At 37.7% G+C, this 24083-nt stretch overlaps 2 protein-coding genes across 10 annotated transcripts in view; both read right to left on the bottom strand.

Annotated features, from left to right (window-relative positions):
• LOC145977564 (WD repeat-containing protein 47) overlaps positions 1-8373 on the bottom strand; it is a 66440-nt gene extending 58067 nt beyond the window's left edge. The window contains exons 1-2 of one of the 6 annotated variants that reach the window (XM_083109675.1): positions 3251-3819; positions 3083-3168 (exon numbers count right to left, since the gene is read on the bottom strand). In XM_083109675.1, the coding sequence (XP_082965801.1) occupies positions 3083-3147 (65 nt within the window). In that variant the 5' untranslated portion in view covers positions 3148-3168; positions 3251-3819. Of the gene's footprint in view, positions 1-3082; positions 3820-7771 lie in introns of those variants that run through there. The other 5 variants (XM_083109681.1, XM_083109684.1, XM_083109682.1 and 2 more) reach the window with 5 other exon arrangements.
• Positions 8374-8783: 410 nt separating this feature from the next.
• Hiw (MYC binding protein highwire) overlaps positions 8784-24083 on the bottom strand; it is a 209205-nt gene continuing 193905 nt past the window's right edge. The window contains exons 17-40 of one of the 4 annotated variants that reach the window (XM_083109482.1): positions 20859-21081; positions 20429-20791; positions 20097-20303; positions 19657-19862; positions 19437-19587; positions 18991-19342; positions 18740-18920; positions 18238-18428; positions 17752-17817; positions 17300-17389; positions 16684-16913; positions 15018-16562; positions 14774-14945; positions 14248-14633; positions 14047-14176; positions 13562-13968; positions 13371-13485; positions 13082-13272; positions 12575-13000; positions 12129-12497; positions 11828-12052; positions 10971-11743; positions 10521-10888; positions 8784-10441 (exon numbers count right to left, since the gene is read on the bottom strand). In XM_083109482.1, coding sequence (XP_082965608.1) covers positions 10326-10441; positions 10521-10888; positions 10971-11743; positions 11828-12052; positions 12129-12497; positions 12575-13000; positions 13082-13272; positions 13371-13485; positions 13562-13968; positions 14047-14176; positions 14248-14633; positions 14774-14945; positions 15018-16562; positions 16684-16913; positions 17300-17389; positions 17752-17817; positions 18238-18428; positions 18740-18920; positions 18991-19342; positions 19437-19587; positions 19657-19862; positions 20097-20303; positions 20429-20791; positions 20859-21081 — 7483 coding nt within the window. In that variant the 3' untranslated portion in view covers positions 8784-10325. The remainder of the gene's footprint in view (positions 10442-10520; positions 10889-10970; positions 11744-11827; positions 12053-12128; positions 12498-12574; positions 13001-13081; positions 13273-13370; positions 13486-13561; positions 13969-14046; positions 14177-14247; positions 14634-14773; positions 14946-15017; positions 16563-16683; positions 16914-17299; positions 17390-17751; positions 17818-18237; positions 18429-18739; positions 18921-18990; positions 19343-19436; positions 19588-19656; positions 19863-20096; positions 20304-20428; positions 20792-20858; positions 21082-24083) is intronic. The other 3 variants (XM_083109491.1, XM_083109501.1, XM_083109511.1) reach the window with 3 other exon arrangements.

Below are 24083 nucleotides of genomic sequence, written 5' to 3'. Positions count from 1 at the left end.
TGTGAATTTATAAAAATAATGCATATAAATGTATGTTACATTTTTATAACACAATTTTTTTTAAATTAAACTTTGTTAAACTATTTTAGTGCAAAAAGAGTTAATATTAAATATTAATATACTTTCATAGAGCAACATCGGTCTGTTTAAGTATAGAAAGTAGGTTGTCGAGATTAAGTTAAGCATTGAGTTAAACGTTCTTAAACGCAGCCTCGCTTGTGTGCCTCGACAAAAATGTCGAGCTCGAAGGATATAAGAATGGACTTGACGAAGTCGGCGCAGCGCGACGTGTTCTGGAGCAACGTCCGTTCCGGGCTACGTATTCCCCTTAATTGAGCGTGCACTACCATCTCCCCTTCCCCCCTCTCCTAGCCCCCCTTTTTGCCTCGTCTCTCGTCTTCGGCCTGGGTGCCGCGATGGTTCCCTTACTTATAGTCACGCCTTAATTGAGCGTGCGCCCACTAGTCAGACAATTCTTTTCGCATTTTCCTCTCGCCCCCCGCCCCTTCCCATCATCCCGAGACATTAAACCGTGCTCACGTACGCGCGTAATAAATTGAAGTCGTGCGCTTTCGGAAATAGTACTCCTGGCGGCTTTAGGGCGAAAGAGCGACCGCGAAGAATCCGATTAACTTCACGTAATTCAGTGTGACTCGTAATTAAAATATTAATTTTGTTTTTTTTTCATCATATTAAGCGAAGGTTGAAGCGATCTCTATAGTTATCTGGGATTGGATGACGTCAGGAGCGAGAAAAAAATATGTGAATAATTCTTGCATTTGAAACGACATCTATACTAATTATTTTTCACCAATAAAATCGATATCCTGCATAATAAGACCAGTTTATAAAATATACATATGTATTCTGATGAAAAAAAAATAAATGATTCGAAATAACATGACATAGATACATATTTAAAAATCCCAAAGAATTAATGATGACTATTAATATCAATAGTCAATTTATTATAATATTAATTGTTTTCTATAACGATGGCAAAATTTTAGGAGATTAAGATTCTATTAAAGATTCTATTAAATTATAATTTCTGTATTAAATTTTATTAAATTATAATTCTATTAAAATTTTATTAAATTATAATTTCTATTAAATTATAATAAGTGTACAAAAATTTATTTTAATTAAAGGAAAGCAACTATAAATAAATAATAGGTTGTTGTAAAACCGAAGCTCACTTAGACGATTTACAATTCGCGATAGAATTCAAGACAGAAACCTATCTATAATTTTATGCATTACATATACATATTATGCATTTTGTATGCATGTGAATTATATGATGCGTAAAATTATAAACAGAATTCCGTGCATTTTGTCACAAATTAATAAATCACCTAAATTAAGCTTCACTTACACGCGATCGTATGGAAAGATTTTTGCACAGTGTCAAGTTCAAGGTATTCTATAAAACACGTACTATTTTAGCACGAACAATCGATGCGCGACCTTAAGCTCTCGCATACTCATAATCATCGCAAAAAATTCATTTATCAACGTGACTTGTCAATCATGATCTGTTTAAAGGAACAAGTCATGTCAAGAATTGTTCCTTTAATAGTCACGCATGCAATTAAATATGACTTTTCCATTAAAAAATAATCCAGATATCATTTCCAACATAATTCATACTGCTTATGATGATGACACGATACGAGTCTGTAATCAGCACAAATATTGTCAGAGCGACATCGTGCGCATCATGTAATTTCGGAGTAGACCTGTTTATCAGTGATTCATCGCCGCGGGTGTTCATTCTGAATTTCTTATAAGCCGCAAGGTCGATCGAGTCGGCTGGCTGAATAATTCGTTATTTTCTTTTTTTTTTTTAACCGATCTAATATCCACAAAAATGATTGACATAATTCAGTATTTCAGCGTATTCAGTATTTTAAACAAGAATTTATGCAAAATATATGCATAATGCTAGAAATGAACATGTATAATATAGGATAGCTTAAATAAAGTTTGAATATATATAATTAGTGTACGTATGTATACATGCAGAGATTTATATTTTTTCACTTTTAATATTTATATTGTAAAATATAATTTTATATAATTTATCAATCTTTCAAAAGGTTTCTATTAAAATTGATTATCTATTTTATAATATTGCATGCTAAATTTTTTTATAAAATTCTTGCTCACTTTTAATATACGTAACTGTTAATTTCTTAACATTAAAAAATATATAGCCATAAAATATGAAATATCTGTTAGTCAAGAAAATTAAAAATTAAAAATAAATAAAATATATAAATAAATAAAATGAAATAAAAAATAAATAAAATAAAATTTATAGTATTATTATCAAAAAAATAATCGATTTTGATGTAACATATATATTACTGATTAAAAAAAAAATTATTTTATTCCCATATGATTTTTGTAGCGTACCTCTCATCGAAGGCCAGGGAGAATTCATTGAACGATCGAGGTCAAGTTCGTGCCGATATCCGACTGTGTGATGCGTCGTCACGATCAGAAAGCTAAGTACTTTAGATTCGCCGATCGCGTTTCGGCATCAACGACACGGGGCGTTCGATCTCTCGCCGAGAGGAGAAACGATCCGGGAGGATTTCACCGACCCAAAAAAACGACGAAGCTCTTCTTCGACGTCGCGCAAATTCCTTCCACCCGTGCGCCATACATTTTTTTCCTTCCTACGAATGTTTTTACGATCAAAGAGAGCAAGTGGAGAAGCAGAAGCTCCTTAGATCGCGTGATGAATCGGAACGATCCGCTCGCGTTTGATCGTCGCGATTTATATTGTCTAACGCAAAAAGTAATGGATCTGAAACTGCTTGAGAAGCCATTTGGAATGATTTGCGTATCACGTGGGACTTGAATGTGTAACGGCCCCAAATTTACTACCGTTGTCTGACAGAATTCGTGTAATTGTAACAGTTTGTGAAGGCCACAATCGTCCCTCGACTATTAAGGCACTATATGATATATGTCAACTTTAAATCGGAAATGTCCAGAATAATTCGTGAAATTTAATTTAGAAACGGATGAAGAGAGAACAACCTGTACAGAGTAAAAGTCGTACTCGTACCTTCCTAATGTATCCTTCGAGAAGTCCTCAATCGAAGCGACCGCCGATGATGCCACGATGATCATGATAAGACTCGTATCCCATATCTCGAGACAAGAAGAATTTTACAGGATTTTAATTAAGCGTGTTTCAAGAATAAGATCACTACACCAATACAATTCAACTCACTGCATGAAATGTTCACAATAAATTGCATTCGATGGTCCAATTTCTTTCCCAAAAATACAGGAAAGATTACTCGATCTCCCTTAAATAAATCTCTGTAGATCCGGTTCTTCCGGATATTCATCGAGTCCTCGAGCCTAGGTCAGTTATGATCTAAGATCGCCGGTGGTTAATTTTCTCCAAACATGACAGCGAGCCGGTAGCAGACGCATTCGGTGAACACGCGCCGCGAATGACAATCCGATGCACTCGGCGATGCACCGCATAATGCAGCTCGTGGTCACGTACGTCCAGCTCAACACGCGATGCGAATTGCTTCTTCTAACTTCTGAAATCGCACGACACGCCGCGTTTAGCGAGTTAACGACTGTACTCGATGATCTTATCTAAACTATCTCGGCTGCATCAATTAAGCCGACTCCTTCGGTGCACCTGACGAATACACGCGTTTCACTTTTATCCCGAGTCGAGTGTTGTTGCCACGAAACATCGGAGGATACTCGGATTGTCGACGTCGAGATTTATGTTCCGCACTCTTCTCGTCAGTCGGTTATGGTTTCGGCGAGCAGCGGACGGCGAGTGCACGCGAGATTGCCGAGTGCCAGGCCGCAAGTGCGCTGCTCAGGCAAACATCGAGGAGAAGAGGAAGAGGGTACGACTACTAAAGGTGCTCGCGCCGGTTCCGAGGCACATTCACCTTGCCAGGCCTCCACGCACTTGCGTCTGTCGCTTGCTCTGTATGTTTGTGTGTGTGTTTGTACGCATAGATGCATACATCGAACTCGTACACATGCGTACACCAGCGTATCCGATTTGTTCTCACGCGAATGACCGACGACGAGTTTCTCTGTCGCGAGATCCAGAAACACCGGGTTTCCACAACCTTGATCTTGACGATCTTACGTCACGAAGACGTCGATTAGTCTTATTGTTAGGTTGCTGCGAGGCGTCGATTAGGACCCGCTCAGCTGTCAAAGCCAAAATCGATACCAACGCGTCTCTTTATTTTTAACTACCATAGAGAAAAAACATTCAACCTTTTAATTCATTCATGGCTAAAGACTTCCCCGCAATCTTCTTGAAACAATATTCAGATATTTTATGATAAAGTTTGTGTAACAACGAAAGAGAGAAGTCTAGTACAAACTGGTACATCAAGGAAAAACACAGAAGAAGATTCTAAAGGTGCTTTCCATTTAGCGACTCAAGACACAAATATCATTCTATCTATTTACTAAAGTTGAAAAAAGACAGAATAAGCCTTGTGTCGCTAAATGCAAAGCACCTTAAGACTCTTGGCGCGCCTCATTTCACACGTCAAGGAGCAATTAAATGAAGGAGCCCTTTGTTAGGGAAGATCGTCACGAAAGGAAGGGGATTCTTTTCTTTTTGGTTGAGAACTGGCGGAAGAGAGATCGCTAAAAGAAATCGCTTATACGTCAATGCTCGAAAAAAGAGGAGAAGGAACACGCGAATCTAAGACGGCCTCCAATTACTTAAGTCGATTAGTATGCCGTTAATCGCGCTAATGAGAACGCGCTTTGACGGAACTTAACGCATTTAGAATACATTGTACGCACACACACCGCGGTCACACTCTGGATACGACGAAACGTGATATTTAAATATCGCGAGTCGCTCGGCTGGATGATTACGAGCGACAAGAAAATTCGCGTGAAAGGGATCTCCTGCTGCAAAAACGTCTCGTTGTAAATCATAGATTCACCGAACAGAATATTGGCGCGAGTTTCTATTTTTTATCTCCATAAAAATAACTGCGTATCGAGATTATTCAAAAATATTTAATAAAAAATATTTAATTATTTAAATATTTATAAAAAAAAATTATAAAAATTTTCAATATTTATTATTAATATTATTTATTATTATAATATCATTTATTATTATTAAAATATTTAAATATTTAATTAAAAAATATTTAATAAAATGAACGGAAATGTAACGGATAATGTGTGCTTAAACATTTCGGACAAAATCCGGAAAATAAATGTAAATCTCTTACATTAGTAAAAATAAAAGTTTGACATGTGCAAATTTTCGTTCATCCTCGTAAATCATGTAAAATATGTTACATCTTTTGTTTGTAAAATAATTACATTATTTTTCACAAGTTATTTTTTCTGTCTACGAATGAGAGAAATTACTTATCACACTTTATCCGCCTAATGATTCGATTATCAATCGATCAATTGCCTTCCATCAACCGGATCTTCGAGAAAAAAGAAACGAGCGCGAAATGCGTTCCTAAGTGTATTTATCTAATTAATTCATCTTACTGATTGATATATCGACAAGTTCGACATGTTTTCTACTTTCTACCACAACAGCGCGGACGAAAAAAAAGGGGAAAAAAGCAAAACCGAAGCGAGGAGAGAAAATGTAAAATTTACACACTTTGCGCTTTCGAGTGAACGCGCATGAAAAGATTGTATATGCATACACGATGCAGCTTCGATGCAATAATTTGCATATGACATAGAATCGTTAATTAACGCCGACGCTGAATTAGAAACGAGAGCTGATTGGAGCTAATTTAGAGCAGCACGAGGACATCTTTCGCTCAATGACAAACACTCATTGAAGCTACGCCTAGATACGTAGGTTGAATTCATCTCTCTGTTTATACATTAGCTTATTGCACATTCCAATGTAAATAATCAAATGTAAATATCAATTAAATTATCTTATTAAGTTAATTAAATTATTCATATTAAAAAATAGAAAATATTTCGACTTCTCCTTATTATTAGTACCAATCTTATTAATATATATTCTGTCATAATTTAATTTAAAATGCAATTTCGTGCGTATACGTAATTTAAAAATTAAATAAAAATACTAATAAAATATATGAAATATATAAATAGATATATGTATATGTGTATAAATATGTTCAACTCGTGCATCTCGTAAGCAGTTACAACGATAATGTCTCGCGTGCAAAGAAACTCGCTGGCACAAGAAAGCAATATTTTTCGATTCAAATGTGTTTCGCGTGTCAATACCGTTGCCTAAATTATCAGACGGCCTACCAAGTGTAAATCCCGACATGTGTTTGTGCGAGTGCAACATGTATGTGCATATACGAGGTAAAAATAACGGTACGGGATGATCTCTCATTACCGAAACTGGTTCCCGGAATAATTCCCGACGAAGTTCCCATTGAGAGATGCGGCCCATATGGCATTGAAACAACCACGCGAGTCTACCACCTCGTAGAACGTCCCTGTTTTTTACGCAAATAGAACGCCGCTTAATTCAGATCATCGCTCGTGCGCTTTTCCGCGACAGGTAACTCGTTTCGAAGGCAAGTGCATCTCGTGCGGCCGAGGGAGAAGGATAGATCGTTGCATCTAGCGCTTCGGACGAATGACAGGCGCGTGCTCGACGACGTGACGCGTGCTACTCATGTGTCGGAAACCAGTTTCGCGTGAAACGCGAATGGCTCCCAAGGAGGAAGACGCTATCCATCGTGTAATCTCATAATTAGCCGTTTCAATCGAGTATCACCTGACACGTCCGTGACTAATAACGACTTCGAGAAATTTTGAACTCGATCGTAAATTCCATTTCGATGATAAGATTCATTCTACCACGCGAGGCATCGCTGCTGCTTGTTAATATTTTAGTGCCAGGCCAGCGAAAACCGTAATAAAAACATCCCATTTCGTCTACGGTAATCTTGATCGCGATACGCAGTCGGACCACAAGTAAAATCGATTTGAATCTCGAGACGGAGTCTGATTTACCGTTTTACCCGCTCGTTTGCACCGAGCGTAAAAAGACAGCTGGAGATAAAACTTTCGCGAGACACATGGAGCAGTTTTTCAAAGTTTCAAGAATTATAACCATATTTCCAGCCGAAATATTATTATATTTGACAGTACAAGTATGCATGTATAAATATTTCATATTCATTTTTCTAATATTCTCTAGTCTTTTAAAATTCGATACACGTTTCGCTCCGAAATTCCTTATATATTGTGTTTCGTCAAAGAAATATTATTTTTTTGCAAACTTTCTACACATAAATTTATTATAAAAAAATATTATATTATATTATACAAATTTATTAATATATATTATATTACATTATTTTATAAATTTACTAAATATATTAAATATAAATTTATTAGGATAAAAATATAAAACTGGAAAAAGATACACAAAGATAGAAATTGTATGTTAAATATATTCTGTGCCACAAGTTATACGAGAAAAATTGCGTTTAATTATGCAGAATATTTAAAAATAATTTTTCATCGAAAATATAATATACAAATATGTAATTACATCATTACTTTTACAGTTATGTAACGAGGAAGAGGAGCAAGTATTAAATAAACCGAAAGACAAGACAGAACTGGCGCGAGGAACTCGTCGAGAGGAATGATAAATAAAGCGACGCGAGCAACTGACAGCGACTGACAGCGCGCCTTGTGCAATACGTCAAAAGCGCAATTAAGGGAATGTTATGAATGAACTAGCTACAATGTTACTCACAAGAAACAAAGATGAGGTGACGTGTCGCGCGCATCCTCCGAGATGACAGAAGACTCGCTCCGGAGTAGGAAGTGAGGTTAAGGGATCCCGCAGGGAAAACACACGGCGTGAAGTTCACGCCGAGAGAGCGACACGTTCCGCGGGCAAGTTCACGCCGTTTTTCATCAAGATCGATCGGGTCCTTCGGGGAATTTTTCGCGACCTTATCTCCGCCGCCGCGCGACGAGACACCTTCTGTCCTCGTCGCCGAGCCTCGGATGCTCTCGCGAGGAAGCGCGTGCAATTTCGCCCTTGATTGAAGCGGCGCTGGGCTTGGCCGCAATTGGCTGCAATTCTCGGTAAAAATAAACGCGGTGTCCCCGGTTGACAGCGGGGTGGCACGAACGCGCGCTAGGGGCTCTCCTTCTCGGACGACGGGGCCTGTTACTCGACAAGTGCCGACAAGTCTCGTCGCGCGACGCGGAAAGAAACTCGTATCTGCCGCCGACGCCGACGGCGTGCGACGCGCGTCTCGTTAATTACGTAACTATTGTTGAACGGCGCGTAAATAAAGGCTACTTACCGCTGATCGAGGCGAAAAACGTCAGGATCGCGCGCACACACACACACGCGGCGCGTTACGTTCTGCGGAGACTGCTTCCGCGCAACCGCCGCGCGATGGCGCTCGCGCGTGGCCGCCATCTTGGATCAATCGGCGCCGGGGCGCCGGGATAAATGCGCGCGTAAATTCTCGTTTCTCGGCAGGAGGGTGAGATATGTAAGGCGATTTATTAATATTAATTAAATTTGCATGAATGTTTAAAATGCAATGTCGCGCAAAATTAAATAACCTCACAATTATTATCAATATACTTATATCTTTTCCATAATTATTCAATATTATTATCCATAAATTCTGAAATAAAAGATATATAATAATGAAATAAAAGATATATGGTATTCATTATCCATCATTTCTGTAATTTTTTACTGCATTAAATTCATATTAAAAGTCTGTTATAATCATCACCGATAAAGACATAAACATAAATTGGATGTAAATCAAATCAACACAAAATAATATTTAATATCTAATGGATATAATTTATATTTACATCAATCATTAATGTGACTTACACTTTTATGTTCAGACTCTGAATACTAAATTAATAGCAGTATGATTATGATTGCAGTGAATTAGAAAATGTTGAACTTGAAATGTGAACTTGAAAATGTTCGATTGATCAATCAAAGTAAAAGGAGCCAATATTCCCTTATTCTGATTCTTTATCCTCATCAGTTAAAGGCTTCAAAGCTTTGAAACGCTCACTTGTAACGTCTGGTCGATTATAGATTTAATCTTAAATATCTCAACTTTTACTTATGAACTATACATATTCCCTTTATAATACTATTTAATTGTGATTAGTCTTTAGTCGGAAGTTTCATGAATTAAAAAGACTCATTCTTTTGATTCTTTGCCATTTATAATTCTCACAATAAGTTTATTATAATTTGTATAATATATAAATGTAATTTTTGTAGTCTATTCTTACTTAAAACACAAAAACTAATACACATGATACATGCATCTTGTCAGATTGTACGTATTGAATAAATCATTGGCAAAATATAAAAAAATAGCGAGATCGTATATGAATAAATAGTGCATAATTGGAACGTATTAATGAAACCGGCATTCTTTTTAATTCTTATAAGCTTAATAATATAAATTATAAAAATTGGCGGACATGCAACTCAATATCAATCGCACGTAACATTCATATATGCGACAATACAATACAGCAGTGCTACTATTTGCGCAATTAATGTATCAATAAGAGACATTATGCGCTGATAGTAGAAAGAACTATATCAATATGCATTCATGTGATGAAAAAATATAAAAACAAACGAAAAACTAAAATATGAAATATAGCATTTAGTGACTTATTGATATATTATTTCATCGAGATGCATAAACATAAGGAATATTGTATATCTCTATACTATATGTATATACATATTCCAATTATGTATATACTTTGTATTAATTATATTAATTATATATAATACATATATGTATATACACATGTGTGTATTTATATATGTATATATACATATCTTTTTCATACATTTCTAACGTCTAAATGATATTTGTGATAACTTAATGTACTTTCTTAAGCATACACTTTCGTCACATATAATAACTTACTTATATATCATTTATATATACTCAAGAATCAATTATTTCTTATATAAATGGTACAGGCAATTATCTTAAATGATTAAAGATATTACAAATATCTCTTCTTATATTTGTAATAGATATTACAAATATCTATTACATCCTGCACGACATGAAATTCTTTCTCTTTTATATGTGGAAGTTTGATAAGCAAGTTGACGAGCTTTTTCCGCCGTCGGGAGTTGATTATTAAATTTATCAATAAAAACGACTTATCTATTACTTAACAAGTATATCTCTCTCGCATCACAAGCGTGTCATCGCAAATTCATTCTTATATTTGGCTATAAATTGCGTCAATTTCATTAAAAATCATAAGCTGGAAGCTTAGAACGTATGTGCGTTGCGGCAGATGCCGCAACCTAGAGCAAACTCTTCTCCGGTCGGCGGATGCTTCACGTGCAATGGACATTCGTCTCCTTCTAATTGCTTAGCTTTGGGACCTTGAAAAAAGAAAAAAATCGATAAAGTACTATCATCTCTGCAAAATGGTTGTCTTGATAATGAAAAACGTATACGTACCAGCGGGACATACAGGCAACTCGCTCTTTGGGATAGTGGTAACACGCTGAAAGTCGTCGTGGCAGGGTTTGCAGAAGTGCGTAGTTCCGAAGCAGAAGAAGACTGCCACTGAGCAGCAATATCGACATTTATACTCGAGGAAGTCCGCTCCGTGCTTCGGACACATCTGTGCCCTTGCCACGTCGCTACAGCCACCGCACACTAATTCCGCGGGGTCGAAAGACTCCCCGCCCAGCTGTGCGTCGCAACGCGCCTCGCCACCATAATAAGCCTTCTGACACTTGTAACATACGTAATAAGCGTATCGCTCCATCGCGTAGTCAGCGGAGTCCTGGTAACGACCGCCGGGTGCAAAAGTTCCTTCAGCCCTGCGGAAAATAAAATGTTGTTTACATTTTTAGAATATCCCTTGAGATGCATTAAGTATATTTTTTAGAAAAAAAATATTACTTGTGCAAGCCTTCATATTCCAAGCGCATTAGAGCCTTCCTTCGTACGTCCTCGTAGAGTTCTTTCACGCTTGCCAATTGTTCGGACAACGTTGGGTGATCCATTGGTACTTTGCAGATTGGGCAGAGAGAGAAACCGAAGGTGATCCGGGGTCCCACCCAGCGCTTCATCAGGACGTGTCGGCAGCATTGCAGATGGAACACGTGGCCGCACTGCAACTGAATCGCAGGCGCGCAGGACAGGGCCTCGGTGAAGCAAATCATGCACATGTCATCGGCGTCCTGTTTCAAATCCGTCCCTGGTAAGCAACGATGCAAGCAAGGTAAACAAGTTCTCTCGTTTCTAACACCCCCGCAAATGTGACCACAAGAGTGAACCTTGTTACAAGCGTTCTTGGCATGTTCCTGACAATCGTGATCGGCGCAAATGTTGCCTATCGCTAGCAAGCCCTTGTTTCCCGTGGTGCCGCAAAATCGGCAAATACCAGTAGTGGCGCCGACCGGTTTCCTCGGCGAACCGTCGCGAAATTCTATTAATGCCTTCAATGTTCTGCTGTCCGCTAAAGCCAAGATCCAGAAGAGTTTCGTTCTGCCGCAACCTTCGTGAAGGTCCACTCGTATCGCTTCCTCTTCTTCTTTGCACACTTGTCTGAGATGGGTTCTGGTCCTTCTATGAAGATGTAGAATTTTGTCGCATTCCGCGCACAAATTACCACAAACATTACATTGAATAATAGCTGTGGTTTCGTCGTCATCGTGATTGCTACAAGTTGGCTAGAGAAAACAAAAAAAAATAAAGTCAGTTAAAATTGTACTGTACATCATATGTATCAATAGAAATGCAAAGAATAATCTTACTCTAGGTGGCAGCGGTTGCCCTTCAGAACCACTCCATTGACCAGATGATAATCTTTCAACGTGATCTGAATCCAAAACGCACAAAGAGGCGAGTGCTAACCACAGTATCGGGGATCGCAGGCATTCTGTAGGATCGCGACTCTTTTCGTCCAATCTGGTTAAATTTAAGATATTTTCGGCTATAGCCGCTTTCGTTATAGATGCCCATTCCTCCGACAATTTGCCCTATAATAAGAAAAAAAAAGATATCAGTTTATTAATAAAATATTTTACAAGAAATGAATTATATCATAATACTTACCGATGCCATGTCCTTCAAAAGTTGAATTATTACTTCTGCCAGTTTACGTGTCATGCAACCTCTCAACCACCATCTTGTTCCAACATAACTTTTCGGATGAATGCTAGTAGCTAATGAAGCGCTTTGAAGCGCCTTGCCATTATCTTTTCCTTTTACTTTAACTTGTACAGTTAATGCTTTTGCAATGCAGCTTAAAAATACATCGAGAATCCCGGCAGAATGTTCATTGAAATCCGAAACATGAGTGAAACCGCTATTTGCCGCGGATACGATGCTGAAGTCGGTAGGGGGCAATCGTTCGACGTTTATAACGCTCGCTAGTGTTTCGGGTTTAATTTCTGGCAATATTCGTCTTAGGAGAGATGTTACCTAAAAAAATACAATCGTGATGAAAATGATTTCAAATTCTACCTATAATTTTTCAAACGCTAGTGCAAAGAATGTACCTGACGCTGTACTCTTGCTGATCCGGTATGCAACAAACTTAGTAGATCCTTTAGTAAGCCAGTCTGATGTGATAGGTAATATTGCCCTACAGAACTTCCGCTTAAAGCAAGAACCATAGAAAGCATTTCAAAGCAATAAGTATCGGCCGCTTTCGGCAAATCGCTGTTGTCGCTCAACAGACTATTAACGGGTGTCGGTGAACACAGAAGCATCTCCCATTCTTCTCTCAAACGTATAGTTTCTTTTCTAATCGCTTGCACGATATGAGTACACACTTGTTTTTGTAAGTGAGTCAAATTACTTCTGCTAAATAATATTCCGACCATATGTTCTCGAAGATCATTACTGTCCTCCAAATCTTCGTTAACGCCTTCTGTCGATTCTGTCTGTTGTTGCTTGTCTCCTTGTATAAGTTTCCCAAATACCTGCAATACAATACGATACATTGTGAGAATATTTTGAACGAAAAATAATTATAAGAACACATTATAAGAAATTAAACTTACTTGAGAAGTAATTAAACGAAATACTTTCAAAGTTTCTGCCTCGCAATTTCTTTGCTGAATAGTCTGTGCGCTTAGCTGTTTTCCTATTTTTAAAGATCCTCCTTCGATCTCACCAAGCACTCTGATTTGACGTACTCTCAAAGAATTATCTGGACCCTTTAATTCCATGCCTACGACTATATGACGCTGATCTGTGGAGAAATATATATAATTACAATACAATACAGCTCAAACATCTTTAAAGCATACTTTGTTTTAAAATAATAATTACAATATTTTTATATATTACCAATGATTGAGCAATTAATCCATCCAGCTGATCTGCTCTCAATTTCTACAGATCTCAGTTTTGTCATCTCATCGGCATTAACTCCAGACAGAAAAGTCACGCTTGACACTTTGTGCTTTTAAATAAAAATGTTCAATTAGTCAAACATTATTTATAATAGGAATAATTCAATTTTTATAAAAAGAACTTACTGTTAAATCGCGGCAGTTATCGATGTGTACGTACAACATTCTAGGTAAGGTATGAGCACCACAGATGATAGTAATCACTTTAGTTTTGTTACGATCTTCATCTCCGGATTCCCAAAATGTTTCCGTTGAATTGTCCGTTAGACTACCAATCATGGCTTGGCGACTGGAAGCTTTGATTTCGACACTAGACGTTAAATCCTTTAAAACTTCCACACAACTGCTTATCTGTTGCGAAACAGTCGACTGATGGCTCTCATGCATACTCATCGTCACATCTTCTTCTTCTTCGGAACGAGAAAGGATTTTGCTAATGTTACTAAATACATGACTTCTATGCAGAAACATGTGATCTGCTGGCGTAAATCGAATACCCCAGCATCGAATCGCAGCTTGTTGTAATGGAGATCCTGCAAATTAATAAAATTAATTATTATAATATATTTATTTAAAAAAATATTCACTCATATTTACTGCAAATTATTTACCAAGAGGTGGTAATAACATTAAATCCGCAATCGTTTGCAATAAGGTGTGAAACACTGTAGGTAATGGATTGACAGATTCTCCAGCTATCACTAAATCACATAAAGGATGCTCACTGACGCCGATTGTATCCTGAAAATTAAAGTAATAATCATATCATATTCATGTCTAACAAGTAAATTCGTATTAAAAATGTCACTTACATGATCTTCTTTCTTTTCTGTTTTATTATCATCATCATTTGCATCTGTAGTGTCAGAAGAAACGATCGGTGTAAGAGATGAGACGAACCACCATAATAAATCGTGCAAACAAATTGGTTGCGTTACGCTTCTTAAAAGCCAATTTAATGCTTGCATTGCGTAAACTCGACAGGCGGCACGACGCAATGCTTGCTTCATCGCAAGCTGCAGATGTTGCAAATTGTGTTGCTGAAGAACGAACAACATCACAGGTCTCATGAGAATCTCAATTCGATCATTACTTGCTACTTCAGTTTGACTAGTGGATACTATTGCGGATTGATCCATTGATGGTACTAATTTTTGAAGTGCAGCAGATGGATAACATAAAAGCGAAGAACCCGCTTCTGAAAAATAAAATCACAATATATTTTACTTATTTAAAATCAAAAATATATTTTGAATATTTATTAAGGAAAGAAAATTTTTAACAATTATTTATAATAAGAAATAATATTTTATTTCAAATATATAGAAACACGCATACCATTACTCATTTCGCTACTGCTATTGTTCCGTTTCCTCATCATAACAACTCTGCCATCGTTACTATTTCTAGCCCAAGGTGCGCCGGTAGACATAGACACCGATCTATGGAACATGCTGCGATTCTTGCTGCTTTCATTGTCACTATCACTCATTGGATACTCTGATAATGGCTGGAAATCGGAGAACGATTTAATTGAAGCAATGTTAAATATTAAAAATAGAGAAAAAGAATATCTTTTTACCCTGCCATTTGTGTTATTGAACGTGCCATTGTTTCCTTCATAATTATTTTGTTGTCCATTTTCACGTCTCAGAGTCTCTTCGTAATATCTTTCATCGTGACTTTGTGAGTGATGAACACCTAAGGCTTGCAAACACTGGAATGGTCCTGTTGGCGGAAATGGTCCAGCAGCCTCTGGAGGACTATAATTCTCCGCCACCGACGATAAAGTCTGCGAAGGTCGTCTTTGCTGTTTCGGGATATTGAAACCAGAAGCGCTAGCCAAATCCAGTAGAAACATCGCATTATTTTTCATTATAATATGAGTTTCATTTCCACTGGGACTGTTAATCGGAGACAGAATTTTGCTCGTGCCATTTTTTCTCTTGGAAATCCCGCTTACAAATTTCTTCGCAAACTTGCTCTTCCTGGCCTTCAAGTACTTATCTCTACATGTGTCACAGATTAAGTACCACGAGCTACCACCAACTCCGCCATCTCCGCAATTGCCTGCCCACCCTACGCAGTAATTTCCACCGCTGTTGTATCCTTTCCCGCCCGCGTGCCAGCCACAACCTGGATGCATCATCTTCATGTGATAAGTAACTGGATGTGGGAACATCAGGCCACAAAGCTCGCAGATAGTCTCGCGCTCGATTCCCGCCAAAACCTCAGATGTATTTGCTCTACCAATAGGTTTCCATTCCTTCTTTTTCCGACTACTTTTCTTCTCGCGTTCCTTCACTTTATCCTCTCTGGGACGTTTCTCTGGTATCGGCCGTTTCGCTAATTTCATCGTCTGTATCTGCGATATAGGACTAGGTAAAATTGACTGTTGTTCAATAGCCTGCAAACAATTGGTGCTGAGTTCTTCCCATAGAAAAACTAGGCTCTTCAACGCGGGTGGCAGTACCGCGACTGTGTGAAATTCGGGCAGAGAACTGAGCTTGCCTGAGTTTGCCTGTATCTCTTCTTTGAGCGTATTCTCCTGTTTCTTTCTGTTTCTATTGGCATTAGCGTTCGCGGCTGAACGCGTGAGTGTCTCTAATGTGCTAGGTTGGATGTGTAAATAATTACCGGCATTTGTCACTTCAACAGAATGTCTCTGCCGTGCCTTTTGCTCTTGTTGCTGCTTGTCACTGGATTGTACAACGGTATGCCTGGTTACAACCAGTGCACCTTGTTTCGGTAAATTCGGGTGGAACTTGAGGAAACTCGCGCAAGCCATAGCATCGTGTACGATCCCTTCATGCCATAAAAACGCCGCAAAAACAGCCCTCAGACATTCTGCTACGGAAGGACTGATCGCTTCCTTCACCTTGTCTCTACTTAAATTTAGAGCACGATTAGGATTTGGACTCTGCTGTGCGTTGGCCGGCGACATGGCACGTTTTGCTCTAGTTTTCACAGCTTTCATGTGATCCCTTCTGCTCATTTTCGGCGAGTGTCGTTCGTCTTTTACTCCGGATGAGCCGATACTAAAGTGACCCTTCATAGCTGTAGTAGCGCTTTCGGGACTCGTCTGCGTTTGCGCTTGAGACATTTTGCGCGGACTTTCCTGAGGATCCTTTAATAAAGAATATGGTTTATGTAACCCCTTGGATTTTACATGATATTGTAAAGATTTTATCTCATGTAAGAAGTAAGATTAAAATGTGCATAAGAGGTTTTTATATTAAAATGCTTACGGCATTTTCCTTTTTCGGAGTATCGGGCGGACTTGCTATGCTGCCCTCGGATCTCATGTGTAGAGAACTGCAACTTGGACTCGGTGATAAATCACGTGTATTGGCAGTAGTACTGATACCGCTCGGTGACTGAGATGGATCTCTCGTCAAACTGCTAACCAAGGCACTTGTGTCGCTCTGCGTCGAACCACGGCGTTGCGACGTTATGCTGTCGATCATCCCTCCTGACACTTTAAAAAAAGAAATAATAATATAATAATGACCGGAGTCATATGGCATCTGCAAAATACACTCGAATATTTAATTCTGATGGCAAGAGGGTATCGCTTTCTCACCTTAGTGGCAAAACGCATGGAGAGCGATAGAGCAAAACACTTATAACACATTCGCTTACATAATTCATTCAAAAAGTTTAACTCGTGCAGATTAATTTCGTGCAACTGTGTTGAAAAAGTTTCTAAAGAACATATATATATATATATATATATATATGTGTGTATTAAAATGTGAAATATAGATTACAGCAATATAAAATTTGGTGATTTTTTTGTTCGATTTTAACGCGATTTAACTAGGATTAGGATTTAAATATATTAGCGTGTATTAATGATCTTACCCAATAGGGAGAGGCCGACACTTCGGGGGGAGCCGCAGAGTACAGGGCTGCTACTCATACTGTCTCCCCCTCCTATCGCGCTTCTCCCACCTAATAATTTTGATTAATTGTAGCATGTTTATTAAGTACGTCTTAATGATTTAACTATGCTCTCGGTTTCTGAATCGCGCAGAATTTATTACTTATGTATATGATGTAAACAATCATGCATCACTAAGAAATGAAACGATATCGCGTGCCATTCCGATTGCTATTTCACATGCATAATATAATATCGTAATATTCACTGATTAATATGTGAAGTGGAATTCTACTGTGCCATCAATATATATCCTATATATATGTAATAAATAGAGAGTGATAATATATTAAAACAGATCATAAATGATACAGATTTTGTGCACTATTCGATATTTTACAACTTTAGTAATTCATAGGATAGGAGCGAGTACCTGGTGCATTAGCAGCAGGAGGGAAGAGGCAATTGCCAGAAACGGCTGGCTGTCGACTGGACCCAGCTAAGATCAACATGACTAATTTGTTATAACTAATTCACAAACATATATAAATATATTTAATTAATAGAGTTAATATATAATATATATATAATTGTCTAATATTTTTTTTCTATCACATCTATCATGTACTTTATCGTAATATCACTATTTCGAAATCATCATTATCGTATTCTAACGCGATAAAGAAAGGAAGTATAATAAATACAAAATATTTTGCATTGTTGCCTTACAAGTATCGGCGTCCGTTCTCACAGCTTCTGAAATAATTTCATTTTCAAAGCAATTGCCAAATAGTGCCAAATTACACAAGAGTACACATGGATGTACAACATTATAGAGATGAGTCATGAAGTAAATTTGTTCGATAGAGAAATGAGGTAGAGAAATTTTATGTTTTTCAGCAAGGTATCGCATATATACCAGGTATTGGGACCGGACTAGAAGACGGACTGTGAAATCTCGGCGATCCACCTTGGGGATTCTTTGGCGAGGAACTTCTTGATGTTCGACGCGGTGTTTCCGGCGGTGTCGCTCCATTGCCATTCGCACGGCTTTCCCCCATTGCTTTTACCAGCTCCTTCACAGATACGCCCACAAATTCGGAGAAATCCCTAAAAAACATTAATCGTATATGCAACATGGGAATTCCAACTTTGAAACTTACTATTTTTAAAAATTTGCCATAAAATTTGTTATACAAAGAAGAAATAAGAGACATCATAAATAGTTAAGATAATTCGTCTTTTCGTTATACAAAAAGAATAAGTATTTTCAAATTTCAAAATTTAATGATATAAAATTCAGAAGAAAAAATATAATATATTGCGTAAATAATTTTCAAACTGATGACTAAAGAGTGATATATATACTTAAAAATGTTAAAGATATATCAAAAGAATATATTATGCAGGAAAATAAGTACCTGCCCGGAGAACTTCTTTTTTCTCCATGACATTTATCATCACCTCGTAACCATTTCTGAAGAACGCTAAATTTTCCTCCGCCACCTTCTCTTTCCCGCTCTTTGGCCACTCTTTCTTTCGAATGAGGTTTCGAGAACTTTGGAGTACCGTCAGCTTTTTCCGGTATGAATCGTTCGCTCCCTGAAATATATATTTAATATTTGCAATATTATTCTCTCTCTCTTTCAGATTTATTTTTGCAATTATATACCTGGCGAATCATGTTGATTATACGAGCCGAAAACAAATGGATTTGTATTACAACCCTCAATGGACTCGGCCGTATCCGGCGTGTAATTTTGCGTGGTAAAATTGAAGCCCTCGTGACTAACGGAAGGTACCGAAAAATCAAAACCTTTATTACTCGGTGAAATGGCCGGATCCGGTATTGGCTTTTTTTCGACCGGATCGTTTTCTAAATCCTGCTCGAGTTTCATATAAATTACACCAGTTTGTTTGTTGATCGCGAGCGACCATGCTTCTGTGCTTCGACCCTTGTCGAAACAATACTTGGCCACCGAATCATCATCGATACGCACCCAAGTTCCTTCGTGATTCACGCACTATGACAGATAAATCGTGAAGTGTTATACTACATGTATAAACGGACATTTGTTAATGCATTAACATTATTATCTTATCTCAGTATCAACTTACGTATTCTTGAATAGTCACTGTATTTCCAAGCGCTAACATTCCAATTGGCGCGGCTTTCAAGCTTGGTTTACTCCTAATATTGTGTCCGGAAGCACCACATTTCACGACTATCATGCTTCTTCCGGCATCGAAGGTCACCGTCTTTCTTTTGCTATAAGTGATTATATTAAAATTAGAAATGAATAAAAATGAGTAACGGAAGAAAGATTTGTTTACATACTCGTCACCAGTATCAGGCCGCTTTCGCAGGATAGTTTCCTTGATGACTTGATCTAGAATAGACTTTGGTTCCTCCACTGGTAGAAGCAGAGTTTTCCCTAAATGCTGATTGTACTGCAAGCACCAGGCTTCGAGATGACTACTGTTGCAGTATTCCTTGATTGTCTCCGCATTTAAACGTAACCAAACACCATCATCGTTGTGAATCTAATCAAACAGAAAAGGAGTTTTATTCTCGTTTCAATATCTCTTTTGTTTTTGAAATATTTAAAAATAATTTAACCTAAAATCGTACAAAAAAGATAAGAACACGATATTTTTGCTAATATTTTTTCGATATCTGCAAATTTGACGAAAATCTACATTATTTTCACTTATTTCTTATAATAAGTTTTAAAAAAGTAAATTCGATTAGAACGCCAATAATTTTTTATGTCTTACCTCATCAACGAAAGCTATAGTGCCGTTAACCGAGACGAATCCGATTTGTTCGCTTTGCAGAGACGGATGAGCTCGTATTCTCAGGCCAGCGCTATTCTTCGCAACAAATTTCCTGAGTCTGCTCGGCTGAAGCTGAGGCTTTTTGACAATGTTCTGAGTAGGCGGTTGCATACCTTGCGGAGGTTCCTTCACTTCGACTTTGTAATTCTAAACGAAAATGAATTAATATACTTAAGCCTTACTTCCGTCTAGTAAAGAAGAAACAATAGGATTAGAACTGAGATTTCAATTTAGTCCCAAGTAATATCTTAGAAAATAAAAAGCCTACGTACATCCTCCATGTTGTAACCGTCCACCGTGATCATCAACGAGTACCAACCGACGGAGGATGGTGTCCACGTAGCACTGTAACTGCCATCGCCGTTGGGCCTGACCAACATACTCTCGCTGGATCTCTTGACGGTGGGAGACATAAACCTCAGTTCCTCGAACGAATAATTTTGATAGGCTTTCATGATGGTGATGGCGTAGAAGCACATTTTGTTATTGATGGTCACCTCGTACGGGACGTCCAAGGAAGGCTGTGGATGACCGCCAAAGGTCAGAGGATCTGGTTGAGAAACACGGCGGATTTTCCTGCTCTGATCGGACTCTGTGATGTCTGTCTTGTCGATCGGCACCGCCTTGACTTCGATCTGCAAAGACGCCAATTTGACGTTGAGAGATCCGATCGAGTAACACGAAAAGCAGAGAAATATATACCTTTAATCCGGATACGTGCACGACTTCTCCATATTGATCCCTCGTGAGCACGGTGACGATTGCCGGCCATCCGCATCTCATTTCTTCCCGGGAATATAACGCCTCACATTGGGAGGGATCGACAAAGCTATCCGGTTGCAGCCATCGCGCGAGTCTGCCACCACTCGTGCCAGCTGAGCAGGAGACGAAGTCGCGCAGGAAAAGGCGCTCGTTTGAGTGACAACTGTAATGAAACAAACATTCCAAATTTAATTAATCAGCAAAGCATTTCTTATCATTATACTAGCGCTATATAAGTATCATTTTCTCAATCACGTACTATATATTTAATGATATATAGGGAAATAAATTTCAGATTTAGAGAAAATTTTCGAAAAAGAGATTATATTTTTTTTGCAATAATTTATTTCTTAAATCATTATATTTATTCAGGCTATATAAACTTTAATTCACATTCACATCGAGAATCATGTCTTTTTATTCACGTCATGGTTCGGAATTTGTCACGAAATATACAAGCAAAAGTTACTTCTTTCGCACTGGCATGCTGGCAAAAGTTGGGGAAAATCTCGACTCTTTTATTAATGAATATATAAAGTGCGAGAACTAATCGTATATTCCGATTAATATAGCACGATGTAAAATTAATAACCGCACGAGGAGTAGGAAATGGAGATTTTCCGTTAAAACTTTTACATATAATCCTTCGTTAGTCATATCAAGGATTGCAGGCCGCAACACCGAGAATAAGATCATTGTGCGATACGAGAGATATACCGAGGTACATAAACGTTCGCGAAAGTTCACGGTTCGCGGATGGTGCATTTTTATTGCGAAATCGAGCTAAGTCTATTACCGGTATACAGGTAGAGCGAGCGCAGTTCATTAAAGCGGGTTTGAGAGCCGTGATGCCCCTAATTGGTAAGTGCGCTTGGATCTCGGTTGGGTAGATCGCGAATAGAGGACGATGCTCCTCTACCAGCTAGACAATCGTTGCTTCTCCCGCGGATTCTCGTCGGACTTGTCCCTAATAAGGCGCAATCACATCGCGGTCCTTCTCCTCGAAGCTCGTCAACGTGATCCGCGCCTCGCTGCCTATGTACCATTGTATTAAGCGAGCGAACTATATCTGACATCTAAATGCATTTGAGAGAAGGGATGTTATAAAGTTTCTGAAATTCAGGACGCAGAAACTTCCCCCGATTCTAGATGATGGGAAATATGGTCTATGTGTAAGCTGTTATTTTAATTTTAATAATTTTAACTTTCATCTTTCAATTTTTTCCCCTCATATAAATTTAGTATCTTTAATAATTTTTGTGAAATTATTAAATAATAAAATAAAATTATTAAATAATAAAATAAAATTATTAATGTAAAATTGTTAATATACTTATAGATACCTATGGTTTTCTCATGAGTATAGAACCGACTCTATATTTTTACCGTAAGAACCGGTATTCTGGAAAAATCATGAGAGATCTTGCTAGAATTCCCGCGTATCGGTCGATTACGGTACTTCCGGGTGAAAAATAATCAAAATCGGTATTTCCTTCGATGTCTTCATGACCAATAAATATATAATATATAAACACAATAGTGCATAAGATAGTTTAATTAAGATGAAATATATAAATATAATGTTTAAAAAGTTACTTATTAATCCCCCTTTCAGATTTGTACTTTTTATAAAAAAAGAAATTTGAATGTATCATGAATAATTGTTGATAATAGTTCTTCGACTTTTGAAAGAATTTGTGGAAGAAAGAGAATTTTAAACTATTTAAACACCAATTATTAATACAATTAAAATAAGTATATATTTGATATTAGTAATTAATATTTCAGTAATTAATATCTAGTATATTTTATATTAATATTTTATTTAATAAATATTTCATATTAATATTTTAATATGTACTATATATTAATATTTAATCAACAAACTATTAAACTATTAAATAGAGCGACATCTCTTACGTTAAGCTTAATATCGTACTAATTAATTTAATTTCGAGAGTGATCATTCTAACGTCGTTTTGCTCATTAATTTAATTTTGGAAGAGACCACTTTAGCGGATTCTAGATTACAAAGAATTAAATTCCGATGACTGCCTCGACTCTCAGGATGAGAGTTATGTTACAGCCCCGATCCAGGTCTGCGGTATCGCGGCGCGTATCAAACCATGTAACAAATGTAATTTTCGCGAGTCAGATATAAGCGTCGAGGAACAGCGCGCTCTCGCCATCGATCATAGTCACGACGAAAAAGATGAACGAGCGGCATGCTAAAGATAATAGACATTGGTGCATAATGCACGAGAGAGAGAGAGAGAGAGAGAGATGGGGGAGGAGGGGGTGGATCAGGAGTGTGCTTTAAAGATCAGTATCCACGTGACGTACAGCTGGTACGTGACCATTTCGGAAATGGGCACTTCGCGGCACCTTTCAGTTTGAGAAACGCGTTATGAATGAATGGAACGACGTTTCACAAGCGTGTGTGACAGGGGAAGGAGAAGATGGCGCGACGAGAGGGGTGAAGAGACGGGGGTGCGCGCGAGCAATTTCTCATGGGAAATTAAATGGGCAGCTTTCCGCTCATAAAGCGAAGAGCTTACGACGAGTACGGCGAGCTTTAGGGAAACCCTATCTGCTATTATGAAAAGCGACGCGGCGGCGTCTTCCAGGCCGCTGTCTCGTTTTTATCGCGCGCGCTTCCCTTGTCGCGTATTTCCGGTTCCGGCGCAATATGTCGGAGACGGTGGTTCGCGTTACTTTTTGTCACACGCCGCGTATCCTTCTTCTATTGTCGACAAGAACGAGTAATCGCGAAAATTACCAGCTCTTGCGGGTGGCAGAAAAATTCGCAGAGATATTCGAACTCGTTCGAAAAAGTCTATGCAATATTTGCTTGATAATGGAAAATTTGTATATAAAAATCTGAAGAAATTTTCAAGAAAATTTCAAAAAAATAGTCCTAAAAAATTTAATTTCTATTAAGTCGAAAGCAAAAAGAAAGAGAGATAATTTTCGAGACAATTTTTATAAATAACTATATTTTATATTCGTTATTCGTGATACAAATTTAAATTACGATTTAATCATCTTATTAATTTGATTCACAAAATGAAATTATTTTAATAATTAAAGTTTTACAAAGAGATTGAAACAAATACTAAAAAATTTAATTTCTATCAAGTCAAAAGCAAACAGAAAGATAGATTT

Source organism: Camponotus vicinus, unplaced genomic scaffold, assembly GCF_025532165.1.
Source record: "Camponotus vicinus isolate PSW18456_S1 unplaced genomic scaffold, iyCamVici1.0 SCAF_1, whole genome shotgun sequence".
NCBI lineage: Eukaryota > Metazoa > Arthropoda > Insecta > Hymenoptera > Formicidae > Camponotus > Camponotus vicinus.
The sequence above is the reverse complement of the archived record's forward strand: the minus strand, read 5'-3'. Positions and strand labels throughout refer to the sequence as shown.